The 16,423-nt window shown below is 37.9% G+C and overlaps 1 protein-coding gene and 1 long non-coding RNA gene across 3 annotated transcripts in view; one reads left to right on the forward strand and one right to left on the reverse strand.

Annotated features, from left to right (window-relative positions):
- The window catches only part of LOC148187747 (uncharacterized), a 35,342-nt gene extending 24,224 nt beyond the window's left edge, over positions 1-11,118 (reverse strand). For both annotated transcript variants that reach the window (XR_015778457.1, XR_015778458.1), the window contains exons 1-2: positions 10,984-11,118; positions 8,314-8,493 (exon numbers count right to left, since the gene is read on the reverse strand). This is a non-coding gene — a long non-coding RNA (uncharacterized LOC148187747). The remainder of the gene's footprint in view (positions 1-8,313; positions 8,494-10,983) is intronic.
- Positions 959-15,664, forward strand: ogfrl1 (opioid growth factor receptor-like 1). The gene is made up of 7 exons (XM_042502145.2): positions 959-1,277; positions 4,872-4,958; positions 5,079-5,157; positions 5,458-5,536; positions 7,475-7,541; positions 8,356-8,501; positions 10,968-15,664. Exons 1-7 carry the CDS (start codon positions 1,092-1,094, stop codon positions 11,506-11,508), a joined length of 1,185 nt encoding a protein of 394 aa, XP_042358079.2. The 5' UTR covers positions 959-1,091; the 3' UTR covers positions 11,509-15,664.
- The last annotated feature ends 759 nt before the right edge of the window (positions 15,665-16,423 follow it).

The following is a 16,423-nucleotide window of genomic DNA, read 5'->3' on the forward strand; positions in this document are numbered from 1 at the left end:
GCAGAGGTGTGGACTTGAGTCAAAAATTTGATGACTTAAGACTTGACAAAATTAAATAAGACTTTAATTCGACTAGAACTTTAACACCAATGACTTGTGACCTTACTTAGATTTGAGTTTTTTGACTTGAAAATACTTGATACCTTCCTGCAAGCCCAAAGATTAAAAAGTACGTTATGAAAAAGCATTAAAGATATTCATTCTTCACAAGTCAACATTTAATTCTCCAGATCCATGCTTCTTTGTTTGAACCAATCTGGTTGCAGAAGAGAACCATGAAGAAGTAAGGTAGAGTTACTGAATAGTTGGGAAAATGGTAGCAAAGATAATTTAATTTTAATAAACATAATCTGCAGTATGAACTGCAGTATGCAATGTGTGAGGGTTAAGAATGACAACAACGTCACAAATTTCATTTAACTTGTTTTGAGCAATAAACAGGCTACACATTTAAAAAAGAACAAAGATGATTTTTAAATATATATCATTACTCTTTTTAAAATAGCATTGCATTTGGTGAAGAGCACATTATGACTTGTTTGGGAATCAAAACTCAAAGTTTCGGATTTGGGACATAGACAACATTTACTTTTGACAATGAGCAGCCTCATTCCATACACACACTATACATTCTCTGAAACAGCCACTAGCCTACTGTCCACTTTTTTTAATTTTTTTTTTTTTTTTTTTTACTAATTTTCAGGTCATTTTCTTGTACCTTTTCTTCTCACTAATTTCTGTGGCAATTTTAGGGGTCATTTCTTCTGTCACTGCTCATTTCTTTCCTCCCATGTTTTGAAAAAAAAGGTTGCAAAGGGTTAATTGCCCACTGTTTCAGCTCAGAATTGACAGTGTATAGCTTTAAGACCTCCTCCCGTTGGTGTGTGGCACTAAACACCCCTCATACACAAACACGCATCATCGGTGCTGATCTGGAAATTCCCCTTTTTCTGCCATTTAAAAGCTCCGCTCTGAGGGCAATGTGAGCCCAGCGCTCTGCGAAACTAAACACCAGGCTGTGAGGAAAATGATGTAGTATTTAGTGCAGCGCAGAGGACAATAGAAGAGAGCAGGTGTTGCGTGTTTTTTAAATGGGAAATCTGTTGGGCATCTGGCGTTTCAAGGAGCCGAGCACCGTTGAGGAATGCGACTCGACGTGGGGGTCGGACTCCGACAGCGATGAGCCGGCGGCTGAAGATGACAGCGGCATCTCCGAGTCCGTCAGCCCGGCGGAGAGCGAGCGGGCCGCCGGAGACCCGGAGGACGCGTCCCCGCAGGTACACAGAGGATTAGACAGTATGCATTCGATTACACGATAAGGGGTAGAACCGGTGCACAGCACCGGGGACACGGTGCTTTAAGGTGTGTGCCACCGGCAGCGCGCATTATTGACAAGGCCGGGACACAGAGAGGGCAACCGAGCAGCCCATCATGCTGCCGGTCCTGTGGAGGCGAGAATACTGCTAACCAAACTTCATTCAAAAATATGACTTTTTAAGCTGCCGCGGTGATACACTTTAAAACCTGACATGCTGACTTTACTTAAAAAAAATAAAAAAATAAATAGGAACCTGATTGCCTTGAAAAATGTTATTAAATATAAGCTATTAGTCTGAATATTTGTTTATTTTATATCTAACTATTAAGTTTACTTTCTAAGTTTCAGCAACTTCAGTAAACCAACTTTACTGTGTTTGGTATTCTTTATTTTGTATCTGTATTTGTTTTCTTTTTGAATTTTATGTATGTATGTAGAACAGCGCTTTATAAGTCCTATCAATTATTATTATTATCATTATTAATAATAATAATAATAAGTATCTGTATTCTGCTAGTTGCAAACTAGTCAGTCATATCTGTATTTTCTTAAATATGTTATCAAAACAGAATTCGCAGATCTCCTAATTTCAACATTGGGAAAATCATCTTTGTCGTGATCAATTTAGTACAGACTAACTTGGTTTACTGAAGTTGCTAATACTTAGAAAGAGCAAGACTATTCCACTTACCATTTTTAAGTTGCAACAACTACACAAAATGTAATAAATACAGCTACATCTTGAGCAAACTTAACAATTTGATATAAAGTAAACATAGATTAAGATTAGTTGTTGTCTTGAAAAATGTGAGTAAATATAGACATTAGTCTGAATTTTTGTTTGATTTACATCTACCTGTTAAAATTTACTTCAATTATTTTTGTGAAGTTGTTGGAACTTCAAAATGAAAAACTTCAAAATTAAATCTATCTTTCTAAGTTTCAGCAACTTTACTTAAACAAATTCACTGTGCTAAATATCTATATTCTGCCAGTTGCAAACTATTCAATCATATTTCTATTTTATTAAACATGTTAACAAAAACAGAGCTCTCAGATCTCCTAACTTCATCACTGGCAAAGTCCTCTTTGTCATGACCAAGTGAAGTCAGACTTACTTGGTTTACAGAAGTTGCTAACACTTAGAAAGAACAAAATAATTCTATTTGTCATTTTAAGTTGCAACAACTTTAAAAAAAGTAAATACGGCTAAATTTGGGTAAACTTAACAATTAGATATAAAGTAAACCTAAATAAATTGGTTGGTTTCCAATATAATTGTAAGTAAGATCAATTTGTCAGATTTTACAGTGTAAGGAAAAATAAGATCCAGTTCTCCTCACTGTGGCATCTAATCCACCAAGCAGCACTTCTTTGCAATATTCACCCTGTTACTGCCACTTTCACCAAGTACACAAGTGATGGGCAGCAGTGAACCAACTGTAAACTTGATATCAAATTTGAGACAAACTGATAGACTGCTGTGAGGAATTTTATTGCAAATTTTAAAAGTATTAAATCTTATTTTATACACTGTATGATGCAGGTGGTGTAGGTCAACATCATTATATAGGGTTGATATGCCTGCAAGGAGGGTATTATTGACTACATACTGTACACATCATTGTGTAAGTTAATTATCAAAGCCAGTGGGTTATTCCCATTATTGCTTTTTCTATTAGAAGACTTCCACCGCCTGCCTTCTGCTTCGTTAAATAAATAAATGAGAGAATAGTGATAATGGTCCCAGTGCCCTGAATTATTAGAACAGTTGACTGAGTAGTTGTTATTATTAAACTGTTTCACATTTTCAGAAAATTAAAGTCAGCAGGATATAACAGGGCTATTTGAGAAACTGTAAATCACTGAAGCATTTTTTGTTAGATTTTGCTTCAATGGTAATTTTTGTCATGATTACCAGTGGCGTCCCCACGGGGGGCCAGAGGGGGCCATGGCCACATTGAAATAACTGCTGCCTCCCCCTCCTCACTGGACCCCCATGAAAAAATTAATTGGAGGCATACATTACTGTCTTCCATAGACTGTGATGCACTCATTTTTTAAAGAAAGCACTAAGGTGTTACTATTATTATTATTATCATCATCATCATTATTATTATTATTACTTTTCTCTTTAGATACTCGCACCATGGGGTAGAGGGTGGTTGCAGATGGTAAGCTTGAGCGGGTAGAGGAAAGGGCATAATTGTAAAATGAACGCTCATCTTTCTTGTTCTGTAAAATCAAATAAAACACCAAGGAAAGAAAAAGACAAATAGAAAAGCGCATGTAACCAAAATTAAAATATTTTTAAATAAGTCAATGCAGTGATTTTAAATGAATTAGGTTTTTATTAGTACCAACCTGTTGGCATAGCTTGTCGGATTAGGAGGCTAAATAACGCTCCAAATTTAGGCTAAATTTTGGGCGAGGGATCGTCTGTGGGGTTCATGTGGATCCTTTAAAGGCACTGAATTCATTAATCTAAAAATAATGCCTTAATCAGCATTAAAAAGCCTTGATCAGTATTTGGTGAAGTTTTTTTAAAAAACTATATTATACTTATATTTTGTTATTGTCCTATATTTGGTAGAGATGGATGTGGTGAGATGTAAGAGGATGCAGCCCAGTTTAGCAGCCTCTCTAACCGGTGGAAATAAGCGTGGCCCAGATTTGATTTGAGAATCAGATCTAGTTTGGAGCGTCCTTTCGTAGTGATTGCATGGCAGCGCTGATGTGAATTGTCCTCCTTTGCTGGGAAGAAATGGACAATGACAGCCATCGACCTCAAAAGCAAAGTCAGTGCTTTTAATTCGGCTGAGCGGCCGACGAGTGCTGGACTGCATCTGTTAAACACGGGCTGCTGCTTCTTCAGATCTGCATTTAAACTGATTTTCTTTCCTCCTTCCTTCCCTCTTTCCTTTCTTTCAATCTATTGTCTGTCCTTTCGTCTTTCTCTTGTCCCTTATTTTTTCTTTTCCTTATTCCCTCCCTTTTGTCTTTCTGTCTCTTTCTTTCCCTCATTTCTTCCTTTTATTCTTTCCTTCTTTTTTCCCATTTTCCTTCTTTCATTCTTTTTCTCTCTGTTTTTTCTTTCTTTTTTCTTTCCTTCTCCATTCTTTTTTCCTTCTTTCTTTTCTTCTTTTCCTCCTTTCATTTTCCTTCTTTTTGTGTTTCCTTTTTACTTATTTCCCTGTCTTCTTTCTTTCTTCCTTTCTTCCTCTCTCCCTCATGTCTTTCTTCTTTATGCCTATCCTTATGTCCTTCTTTATTTTCCTTTATTGTCTTTCTTCCCTTTTCTCTTTCCTCCTCCATTTCCTTCTTCCTTTCATTTTTTCTGTTCTTTTTCTTTCACTCCTTTTTTCCTTCTGTCCTTCGCTCCACTATTTTTTTCCTCCCCCTTCCCTCTTTTCTTATTTCCTTTTTCCCTCTCTTCCTTTTTCTATTTTCTTCTTTTCTTCTTCCCTTTTTACTTTTTTCTTTCTGTCTTTCATTCTTTGTTTCTGTCTTCCTGTCTTTTCGTTCTCTCTTGCATTCTTCCTCCCTCTCTCAGCTGTCTGATTCTCCAGAGTCCGTTCCAAAGATGAAGAGGAGTTTCTACGCTGCCAGGGACCTTTACAAATACCGTCACAGCTACCCGGTATACTCACACACACACACACACACACACACACACACACACACACAGATACAGTGCACAGATGGTTTCTCTATACTGCAGACCCCCAGTGTGACCTCTATGATCTGTGTGTGCTTGCAGAACTTCAGAAAGTCCCGGCAGCCCAACGAGTACCGTAACCTGCGCTTCTACCTGAACAAGATCCCTCTAGTTCCTGATGGTGAGATCTGACGCACACAGTCTCTCTCTCTCTCTCTCTCTCTCACACACACACACAGACACAGACACACACACTGTGAATGTAGACCTCCTGCCACAGTGGAGAGAAGAAATGTTGGCTTTGGGCTTAGTAAGTTTTGTTTGGCTAAAGGTCATGTTTGACTGGGAGAGACCAGCAGATTAGTGGACTGATCCAATGTTTAGACACACTTACACACACACACACACACGCACGTGCGCGCACACACACACACAGACTAGAAATGTGTTTGGCAGCTAATGACTCCCTGTCTCTTCTCAGGTATCTATATAGAGGAGATTCTAACGAAGTGGAGAGGCGACTATGACAAACTGGAGCACAATCACACCTACATTCAGTGGTGAGACATTTCATCTGTCTTTTTCATTTCCATTTGCCCTATACCTGATTGCACAAAGTTCTCAGTGACTGTTTTGTTAATTGCATGCTGAAAGCCACAGTGACTGACATGTCAAAAGCTTGCTCTCTTCTGTTGAGCTGTTAAATAAATGTCACCAGAAATAAAGTGAGGATTTTATTAGCTATACTTCCTGAACGGATGAAATGAATGTGAAACTTTGCTTTAGTTCCTGTAGTGAACGGGCTGCGTTTCCATCCTCCTTTTTATACACATTTTCAATTTGCACATAAGAAAACCTGACTAGGAGTCAACAGATTGTCGTCCTGGACGATTATCCGGGCTGATATTTGGCATTTTGCTGATTATCTGTATAGGTATTTTATTTTAATGATTGCAGATAAAAATAATTAAGTAAAAAGTGAAAAGAGAGTGAAGTTGCCGGGAACTTGCTGTATATGATGCTGAAAGTTTCAGTTTTGATTAAACATTTGCTAAAGGCATTTAAACCAATATTCCAAACTCTAAATATTGACAGAAAGATTTTAATTTTTATTGTAAATACATAGTGGTTGCAAATATTGGTTATTGGTCTCATCGAGCACCAATAATCAGTGTAGGCCCTGAAAAAAAAAAAATTAGTCAACTCCTACCTAAAGCTAAAACTCTTTGCGGTTAGCATAACTGCATTTTTCCCTTTTAAGGTTATTACAAGACATGAAGATTCCAGAATGAGGACTCACTAAAATGTTTGGCAAAATTATTGCTATCTTAATTTTGGCTGAAGTTGCAGGAATTTAAATGTCCCCAAATCTAATTTAGAGCAGAACAGAGCTGCTAACTTTAGCCTGGACTCTGAAGCATCCAGGACCTGCTTCCACATATTAAAGAAGTACCACAGAGTGGATATGTAAGTCATTTGTAACCTGCAACATTCCAATGCATGTGAAAATATGCTGAATCAATACACAAGAAAAGAACTACTTAAATGGAGTCTTGTTTGACCAAAAAGAGACCCACAATTGCTATTGCTCCAACCATTAAACACCTTATCCAGACAGTGTTAGATTGTTTTATCACTGGCTAAAAAGTTGTGAGCCTCTAAGATCTGTAGTTCAACACCTCTTGAATTCATCTTTCTCTTAAGACTAATGAGGCTTACTTGCCTTGTTAACTCACCATAAAACAAACCTCATTTAAATTCCACAGAAACAAAATAAAACTCATTCATACTGTCTTGGTTACTCTTGCTAATAATCTAGTTAGTAAGTCCACTGTTACAACAATCACCAGCTCCGGTTTGGTCAAAATTAATCTTTACTTTCCCAAGTTAGATGTAAAAAACATGCTGTTATTTCCAGCGGTCTCACTCTGCCTGCTTGCCACCAGCTGTTTACAGTCCTATAACCTAAACCTTCAGCACTAATTTGTCACAGTGTCTTTCAGCTCAGCTGCCTGTTCTACCAGCAGAGACCAGCTCTGGTGGTGCATGGTGTGCACTAAATGTAATTAGCTTTATAGAAAAAGGAGGCCCTGTATTTATGAGGGTATTGACAAACATACCTTCGGGATTTCTAGATACCCCGGTATACTGTAATACCAAGATACAGCCCAAGCCTACATGCTAGTCTTACATTAAAACGTTAAAACGTTAATGACTGTAGGGTATCACTGATATTATAGCAAGTTATCTTATCATAATCATAGCAAATGGAATAGTGGCTCTTAAAGGATTTTTTTTGTAATTTCCAGCCACCAAGTCCACCAAGTCCACCAAGTCCACCAAGCTGTAGACCTGTATTAGGGAGCAATAGTGGTACTAACTCTCTGTATTTTACAGTGTCAGCAGTAACAGCTGTTATGATATGTGTTTTCATCACATCTAAAAATCTATTCCCATTTAATCTTATGTCATTTTTTTATTTCTTTCCCTTGTGGCAGGCTGTTCCCGTTAAGAGAACAAGGGCTCAACTTTTACGCACATGAACTGACTCAGGACGAGATCAAAGTAAGACACATGAGGACACATATACAGCACATGCATTGACTACAGAGTTGCTTGTTGCATGTCTGATAGGTTTGTGCTTCCTCATCACATAAGTAACATGGTTGAGTAAATATGGCTATAAACTGTGTGTCAAGCTCCTTCTGCTTGCTAGGAGATGTATTATAAAGCAGTGGATAAGTGACAATCTTCCCTCAGTCACGCAGTGGCACCGCGAAATTTACTCTTAGAAAACTAATGGCACGCGTGAAGGAGGACGATGGTCTATTTGAGAGAACTTAGTCACATTTCTTAAAGTATCTGCCTTTTATGGGTATATATGGTTTGTTTGGTTTTTTTTCTTTATTTTGTCTTTATTTTAATTACTGTAATTATTGTCTGTTCTTATTATCTTTTATTGTTACTATTATTATCATCGTTATTGTAATTACTATTTTATTTTTTTGTCTGTTTTTAGACATATTGTAGAATGTGGAGAGCACTGTGCTATTAAAGTTCAAAAATCACTAAAAATCTATCTAAAAAAAAAATCCTTGGATTTTGTTGGTAACAAAAACTTAGTGAAATACTCATGTGTTTCTTGCTAAATTTGACATCGCTTTGAGGATTATTAATTTCAACTTTGACCTGAACCACTTAAATGTGTCCTAATTGCATTTGTATAGCCAAAAGTTTTTTTCCCTTTTTGAATTTTGTTTTTTTCTGGAATTTATGTACATCAGATTGTTAATGGGTGCAGATGTGTCCCTGATGTTATTTTTGGGTGATGTTGTACCTGTTTGCTGCTCTCTGATCTGCTGGGTTTGTCTCCCGTCAGGAATTCCAAAGCACTCGGGAAGCTAAGCGCAGATTCCTGGCGGCCTATTCCCTGATGTTGGACTTCTACGGCGTCAAACTGCTGGATAAGAGTGGGAATGTTGCTCGGGCTTCCAACTGGCAGGAGCGCTTCCAGCACCTTAATGAGTGAGCACACACACATACAAACACACACATAAACCCGCTGTGCAGCAGCTTATGGGTAAAAAAAAATGCAGTCAGAGTTTGTGTCGACTTATGGTTTGGTTGCTGCTTTTGTGCCATTTAGCAAGGCAGTTATTTTGACTCCACTACATCGTAAATGTTCTTTCATCAGCAGCTTAATGTGAGACTGGTTTTCCATCAACAAACAGATGGTTAAAGGGTCATTTAAAGAGTGATTTTTGTCTTTTTTCATCCTATTTGGGTAGTTTCATGGCCTTAGAGTAGTCATTGCATTTTCTTGCCAAAGAACCACCTCCTTAGTACTACTTCTATAACCTCCTCAAGTCACAAACCACCCCTAAACCTTAGCATCTGATGCTAAGTGTTGCCATTATCCAAACCTCATTAAAAACAACTCATTCTGCAGCATAAAGCAGCTGCTCAGTACACTTCCTCTCCCTTCTCTTGCTTCTAATATCCCATCAAATATGCACAGCGGTTTTTGCATGTGGTGCACTGTGGTTTCTAGATTGCTCTCGAGCCAAACAGCCACCAGATTCTTCATAATTAGGGCGCTCTATTGTCAGACACCTCAAAATGCGAGTCAATGTCAACACTGTGAGTTATGCGGTGTTAACCCTTTAACACCTAGATCAGCATCAGTTCTCTAGTGCTGCATTCAAGTGCCTTTCACAATCACTTTAACCACTAAAACCTGAGAAAACTGTGGTTTGATGTCTTTCAAAAACACGGGACAAACATAATGTTCATCTTGGCAAGAAATGTCCTGCAACTGCAAAATAATTTGTAGGGGAAATAGAGAAAAGTTTTGAGAGAAAATTGTTTAGAAAACTGTAGTTATAATTCTTATAATTATATATTTGTTGAATTTTTAGTACTTTCTTTAGGCAATTTTCTCATTTTTGGTTTTGATTCTTACTTTCCCTTTTTCTCTTATTTTCCAGTAATTTTCTTTTAACATTTTAGTAATTTTTTTTGGCGCTTTCTTGTCAAGATGCTCCATTTTTTTTTTTTTTCGAAAGAAATCAAGTCGATATACTCAGGTGTCAAAGGGTTCATTTCAGTGTCTGATTCTGATTCAGGTTTAGTCTTTTGCTGATAATGTATATAAGTTTATTCACTCTTTTAACAACTGTAGATGGATTGGTGTAATTTTCTTAAGGGGAATATTTGTGTCATTTTTGTCATGTTAGATTTTTAAAAGGGACAGTTCAATCTTAAATTAAAAACAAAATCAGATTTTTCCTCTTACCTGTAATGTTATGTATGAATCTAGATAGTTTTGGTGTGAGCTGCCGAGTGTTGGTGATATCGGCTGTAGAGATGTCTGCCTCCTCTCCAGTGTAAATGTTGGTTAAAACTCAGATCCTCTCACAGTCGGTGTTTCGATCTAAACTTTTTTCAGTGAAAACTGAGCTGACTTCAGACTGTTTCCATACAGCACAGCTTTTCTCACAGATAACAGAGGCTCCTTTCTGCCTGTCAAACGGCATCAAACAATGAACCTTATTAAGACAGTCCAGACCTGTTTTGTGTAGCTGCCACAGAGAGAGTAATTTCTTATTTTAGCGGGGACATCATAGTGTTTAACAGCTAGTCACAGTGCTTGATGCACACAGAAGACAAAGACTTGATTGATTTTATAGTTTTCCTAAGAAATTATCGAAAAAAAAAAGAGCAGGGGAACAGATGTGAAGAGAGCCCGCTGCTCTTTCCACTGTTGTTCACCGGCTAACAAGCGGAGCTAACGTTAGCACATAATGGCCATCACTGCCACTAACAAACTCCGAAAATCCATCAACAGCTCCATCATCCACAGTCAGACAAACTCAGCTGATTATTTGAAATACAACCACAACTCACACCAACAGCTCCATTGTTCTGACGGCTTGCAAAACATCTTGGTATAGACTATTTACTGGAGTTCACAGCCAGTCTCCAGTCTCACACTGCTGCTGATACTGTATTAGAAAATACTTGCTTAAAATAATTGCTCTGTTTGTTTGTCTTTTCTATCATCTCATTTTAAATGATGATCCACCACTGACATTTTTCACCTCATCCTGTCTCGTCAACGAAAATTAAACATTGATTCCATCACAGTTTTCATTATCAAGATCTATTTTTAGCTTGACATCGTTTCATTTTGGTCATGGAAAAAAGGTCATTGGTGAATAATTTCCATCATAGTTCTCGGCAACGAAATTAATACTGATTGATGTAAACTGTAACTGCAACGTGAGTGGTGCACGGAGGCACATCAATTTCAAGGCGTAAATTCTAGTTTGCAGCATATTTTGCTGATTAAATTCATACTCGGGTTATTCTACAGAGCCATTCGGTATGATTTAATATCTCCATTATTACTGATATAAGGTTGCAATTTTCCAAGGAGTATTTTGGCTAGTTATAGTAAAAAATCAACAACCCCTGCTTTGTGTTTTCAAGGTCCCAGCACAATTACCTGCGGATCACTCGAATCCTGAAGTCCCTGGGCGAGCTGGGCTACGAGGCCTTCAAGGCTCCACTGGTTCGTCTGTTCCTGGAGGAGTCGCTGTGCCACAACACCCTCCCCAACATGCAGCACAGCGCCCTGGAGTACTACGTCTACACCATCCGCCTGCCGGCCACCCGCAGACGCCTGCTCCGCTTCGCCCGCCAGCACTACAAGCCTGCCCACGCCTTTCTCTGGGGTCCGCCACCTAAAAGGCGAGCTGGTGCTGTCGGAGGCAGCGTGGGAGCTGGGAGCAGTGGGATCAGAGCACCTGCTCCAACACCAGAGCAACACAGGAGGGGCAAGGAGAGCCCCACATCTGCCAGTAGTGGGATTATTATGTCTTCCCATGATGCCGTGACGTGCCAGGAGCTGGCTGAAGGAGGGCTGAAGGGCTGCACAGGATTTGGCTCTAATATGGCCGGACTGGAGGGAGCGCTGATGATGGTAGCTAGAGGAGAGACAAGAGAGTACAATGAGATAGTTTCTTTGTAGGCAAAAGGGTTAAGGGCCATCCACATCGAGCGCTATAACTATAACCATAACTATATCGATAATGATGTAAGCATCCACACTGATGAATGATAACCGTCTGTAAACAGCAAGACAGAACATGCACTACGCACTCCATACATCTCTTTCAACATAAAAACATATGTTTTTTGGTCAAAATTAGATGTTAGAATCTCTGTTGAACGTGACTTCTAAATAAGACAGATTCTGATTGGCTGTTAGTATTTCTATCATTCATGAAATCGCTCTAGGAGTGATCCATACAATATCCTTCACCACTTTTGTTGTCATTTTAGTTGTTGTGTTGACTACGTCATGCACTTGAGTTGGGACGATTTTTATAGTTATAGTTATAGTTATAGTTATAGTTATCGTTCTTGGTGTGGACGGCCCTTTAGACTGTTATGTGGTTTTCAAGTCAGAAAACAAACATCTGTTTTTAAAATTAACCGATTTAATTGTAACATTTTAATAAATTCATTGTATATGTCAGAATTACTTCTGGACACTGAAACTTAGGGTCAAGACAGTAAAAGTAAAACGCATTTATAGAGTCTGACAGACAATTCATTAATCAACTCAGCTTAAGGGCTTACCATACACGACTATATTTCTTTGCTTATATATCAGCATAATTATATGACTATGGGTTGGGGATGAGGTCGGAAGTCATATCTTGAGCCAAGCTGAACAAATGCCTTGGACCAATTCCCAAAACCGCTTATACCAGTAGAGACCGAAACATGTTCTGCAAGGTTTTTCCTCATCAGGGCTACAATTCTGAAACAACTTAGACAGCCGTATTGAATGTTTAGGTCTAAAATGTGATTACTGATTCTTAGGACTACTTTAGAACCAAAGGTGCTGATCGGCACTCTTGCAGTGGTTTTGGTTAAAGTCCTTTCGAGTCATCTAAAACTGGAGCTGGAGCTCCTCTGAGCAACAAGCTGGACTGATCTCATTTTGTACAGGTGCTGTAAAGTGGAAACTATAAGGTGAGGAGGGAGATCAGGGATATTTTTTTTCTTTTTTTCCCCCCAAAAACCCAAGGAATGGACACAATAGAGTGAAAAAGGCAAGAGTGGGTAAATCATCTTAGCAATACTTCTTAAACCATATGTTGACTGAATCCTCATATTGTTGTTAATGATACCAGGTACAACTCAATATTTATCTGCTCCGCAATTTTACTTATAAGTTGAAGGTCGCTGCTTCCCCTGAAAAATTGTACATAACTATAGAGCAAAAAAACAAGACTTGTTTGTGATGTAATATCTAGAAGAAACAGTTAAGAATAGAGAGGTTTTTAAGTGACATTACCACTCTTCTGTTTACTATGACAGGCACCATGGAGGTCAACCGAAAAGTGTCTATAAAAAAACGGTAAATGGTGGCTATATTTAGTATTTAACAACAGGTCAAGATGCTGCTGGTGTTTCAAGGCAAAGGGAGCATTCAGTATGCCTCCACATCACTTGAGTGACAGCAAAATAACAAGTGATTAGGTGACCTCAGATTTGTGTTTTAAAAGGCAGAAATAGCCTAACCTCAATCAATATTTTTTCCAACTATAGTGTTGATTCTATGGAGCACCCAAAGTCCCACAAGTTGTTGTGCACAAGACAACAACTTATCTTGTCTGCATAAGTTATTATAAGGTGGGAACAAGATATTATCTTGTGTGCCCAAGATAAGTATGTTTGTCAGGGTTTGCCCCAAATTCATTTATTTGTGGCGGCCCGCCATGATTAAAATGTTTGCCACCACAAATAGATTTTCTATTTTTGGAGCTGGACTATTCATTGGGAGCGCTATTGGAATACTTATATATATATATATATATGTATATATATATATATATACCATTCCATCATTTGTAGCACCACACTGTCAGAGCGCAGGGCGCACTCAGGGCAGAGACGGAGCAGCAGACCGTCAGGAGTATTGAAAGTGAAAATTAACGTTCACTCCACTGGGTCTAAAAGTTTGCGTTCACCTGCAGCATCTGCTCCTCTCATCCACTGATCTGATCAACTGTGAAAGAACTGACAGATCAATTATCCAGCTCGCAAGTCACAAACTGCTGCTGAGGACAAAAAAAAAAAACTCTGAGAGCTCCGCCTGTGCTGCACTCATGGACCCACCAAAATCATCTGTTGTTGCCAATAGCAAAAATCTCCAATATGGCTGCCACACAGTGTGTTGTGTCACCTAAAAGCCCCTCAATATTAACTCATCAAGGTGATTGCATGTGGACTGTGACTCATGTGATCAAACAGGTGATGTGTGGTGTGTTGCACTTTTTTGACAATCTGTGTCTTCCTGTTAAAAGCGCTGTAGATTTTTCAAAATTTAGAAACAGATCTACGTGTATAATCCGCAAATAGTCAGGAACTTGCCGTGTCATGAATCTGACTGATTGTTCTCATATTGTATAAGATTGCAATAATTTGGTGGTAATCATTTGTTCTGAACCAGGCTTAAAGAACCAGATCATCTTTAACATTTTAAAATGTATTCATTTAAATGCAAAAAATACCCCCCCCCAAAAAAACATTATTTCCCCTTTAGCTGTTCTCCAACTGTACGTTCACACCAAACACAGAAAAACAATTTGCATGGCATTACTCGTTCGTATTTGGTCGCTTGTTTATTTTTGGAGCGTTTTGAAACTCACGAAAATTCGGCCTCAACTTACGTTAGCTAGGAGGGGCAGCTGATGGCTAACAGGGATTGTGGCGAAATACAACAGAAAGCTGGATGTAAACACGCAGGCTCCGTTCTTTGAAGCAGAGTAAACCAAGATACACGCTCTTCACAGCACATTACACGACCTATGTTGTTTACTTTCCACAATAAAAGACCAACTTAAAGTAGTCAGAGCGTTTTGCTAAGAAGCAACTCAACAAAACTAGCTTACACAAGACACAGGTGTATTTTCAGAGCTTACCATGTAACTTTATAGCTTTGCTCACGGATCTCTTAGCCCTTCAGCTCCTTATTTGCTCTGTCTCTGTACAGTCCTGATGCTGAATGTAGCTCCCGTGTCTCAGTTATTTCAGGAGAAACTGACAGACTATCGCAACACAGCACCACGCGAAATTTTCGCTCAAGTTGAAAAATTTCAATTTGTGCCAAGTGGTGAAATGCACGTTTTTGCATCCATTGCACCGTGTCCTTCGCGTCTGGTGTGAACACACAGTAATGAGGTTGCAGGAGTCACTAAATTAGCATTTAGAACACTATTGTAATTTAACTTTCACTGAAACTCTTCCTTTTTTTAGTTTAGCAGTTGCTCAAGGAGGTGAAGCTGATTTTACACTCACCTCTGAAATGTTGTTAAAACATATCATCACCCTCATCATATCATAGTTTGACAGCATCACCTTGCTTGTGTTTAGTTTTTTTAAGTTTTTTTCTACACAGTTAAGGTGTTTAATTTTGGTTATCATTTCCAACACAGACATTTAAGTTCCTAGTTACAGTAGATATTTTGAATAGAATTTAAAAAGCCATGTGAGTTGTGAGACGGCAGCGATCGGGATTGAGACGCTCCTTCCTGACTACCTGTCAGCCGTTCTTCCTGTAGGATGACGCCTTGTTTAAGCTGACAACAAGGTCTCTACGTTGCTCCCCAGCCAAGTGATCTGATATAATTGTAAAAATAACTTTTCAGGTGAATTGTGTGAAAACATGGGCTCAAGTATTTTTAGTGTGTGTACATACAGTATATACGTGTGAATGTGTGTGTATGTGATATTCTTAAGTGCCTTTTTTGTATTTTTTATGTTGATCTGTATGCTGTAAGGAGCGTCTTTCCCGACTGATTTCCTGTACATCCTGGTTTTTGTACAGCATTTTTGATATTTACATTATTGTTTGCATTATAGTCATATACAGTATGAGCATTAATGTACAATAAGAGTAGGAATAAGTCCCTTAAGATTTGGTGTAGAGGAGGTTCATCATATATAATACTTGAAACTGTTTGTATCTGGCTTATTGATTCAAATGTGATTGTTCCATAGATGATTATTCACTATGCTTGCTGGACATAAATGGGCCACAATAACTGGACATTTGCCCGAAAATGTGAAATTTTGCCATACCTAAATAAAAATTGAGTTGTGAATTACAATTTTTGTTATCTGGACATTTTTTAAAGAGCATGAGCACTGTATTTAGGGCTGTGCATTTTATTTTAAGGATAGTGGGTTTTTGTATAGATACGACATGCTAATAATTTCTTTACCAATTTATGCACAAATGTTTTTTCATCTAATTACAGAAAACAATAATTCCCTTGTGTAGTGAAATTAACATATTACCCCTAATCTTATCACGATGACTATTGTAGTGTAAGTTACACACGTAAAATGAAAAGCTTTTCAAAATGTACATTCACTAGGCAAAGCAAGAAAGCTACTTCATTAATTAATAATAGCAATTAACCTCATCACACAGATGAGGTTAATCCAATTGTTAAAAGATAAAAATAAATAAATAACATTTGTCAGATTTTTTTCCTGATAAATTTTGAACCTTATAAACTCAGAGAATATGCAACTTTTTTCTCAGAAAATAATTAATAATAATAATTAAGCTCATCACACAGATGAGGTGGAACCAATTGTTAAAAATAAAAATAAATAAATATGATTTTTCAGATTTCTTCCTGACAAATTTTGAACTTTATAAACTCAGAGAATATGCAACTTTTTTTCTCAGAAATTTGTGATTTTTTTTCTCACAACTTTGTGACTTAAGAAACTCAGAATATCTTGCAACTGTGGGGCATTAATATCGGAAATTCTGAGGGTTTTTTTTGAAGAATGTCTAAGAATACTATCTTCATTTTTTTTAAATCTTCAGTGGCCCTAATATGCCTTTGTCTATT

This window comes from Plectropomus leopardus, chromosome 13 (assembly GCF_026936395.1).
Source record: "Plectropomus leopardus strain MGB_pleo_1.0 chromosome 13, ASM2693639v1, whole genome shotgun sequence".
NCBI lineage: Eukaryota > Metazoa > Chordata > Actinopteri > Perciformes > Serranidae > Plectropomus > Plectropomus leopardus.

What these genes read in the sequence shown, in the direction of transcription:
- ogfrl1 (XM_042502145.2), top strand. Translation starts at nt 1,092, where the DNA reads ATGGGAAATCTGTTGGGCATCTGGCGTTTCAAGGAGCCGAGCACCGTT. An exon ending in CGGAGGACGCGTCCCCGCAG is followed by an intron (nt 1,278 to 4,871) that starts GTACACAGAGGA and finishes TCCCTCTCTCAG; the next exon opens with CTGTCTGATTCTCCAGAGTC. An exon ending in CGCTTCCAGCACCTTAATGA is followed by an intron (nt 8,502 to 10,967) that starts GTGAGCACACAC and finishes TGTGTTTTCAAG; the next exon opens with GTCCCAGCACAATTACCTGC.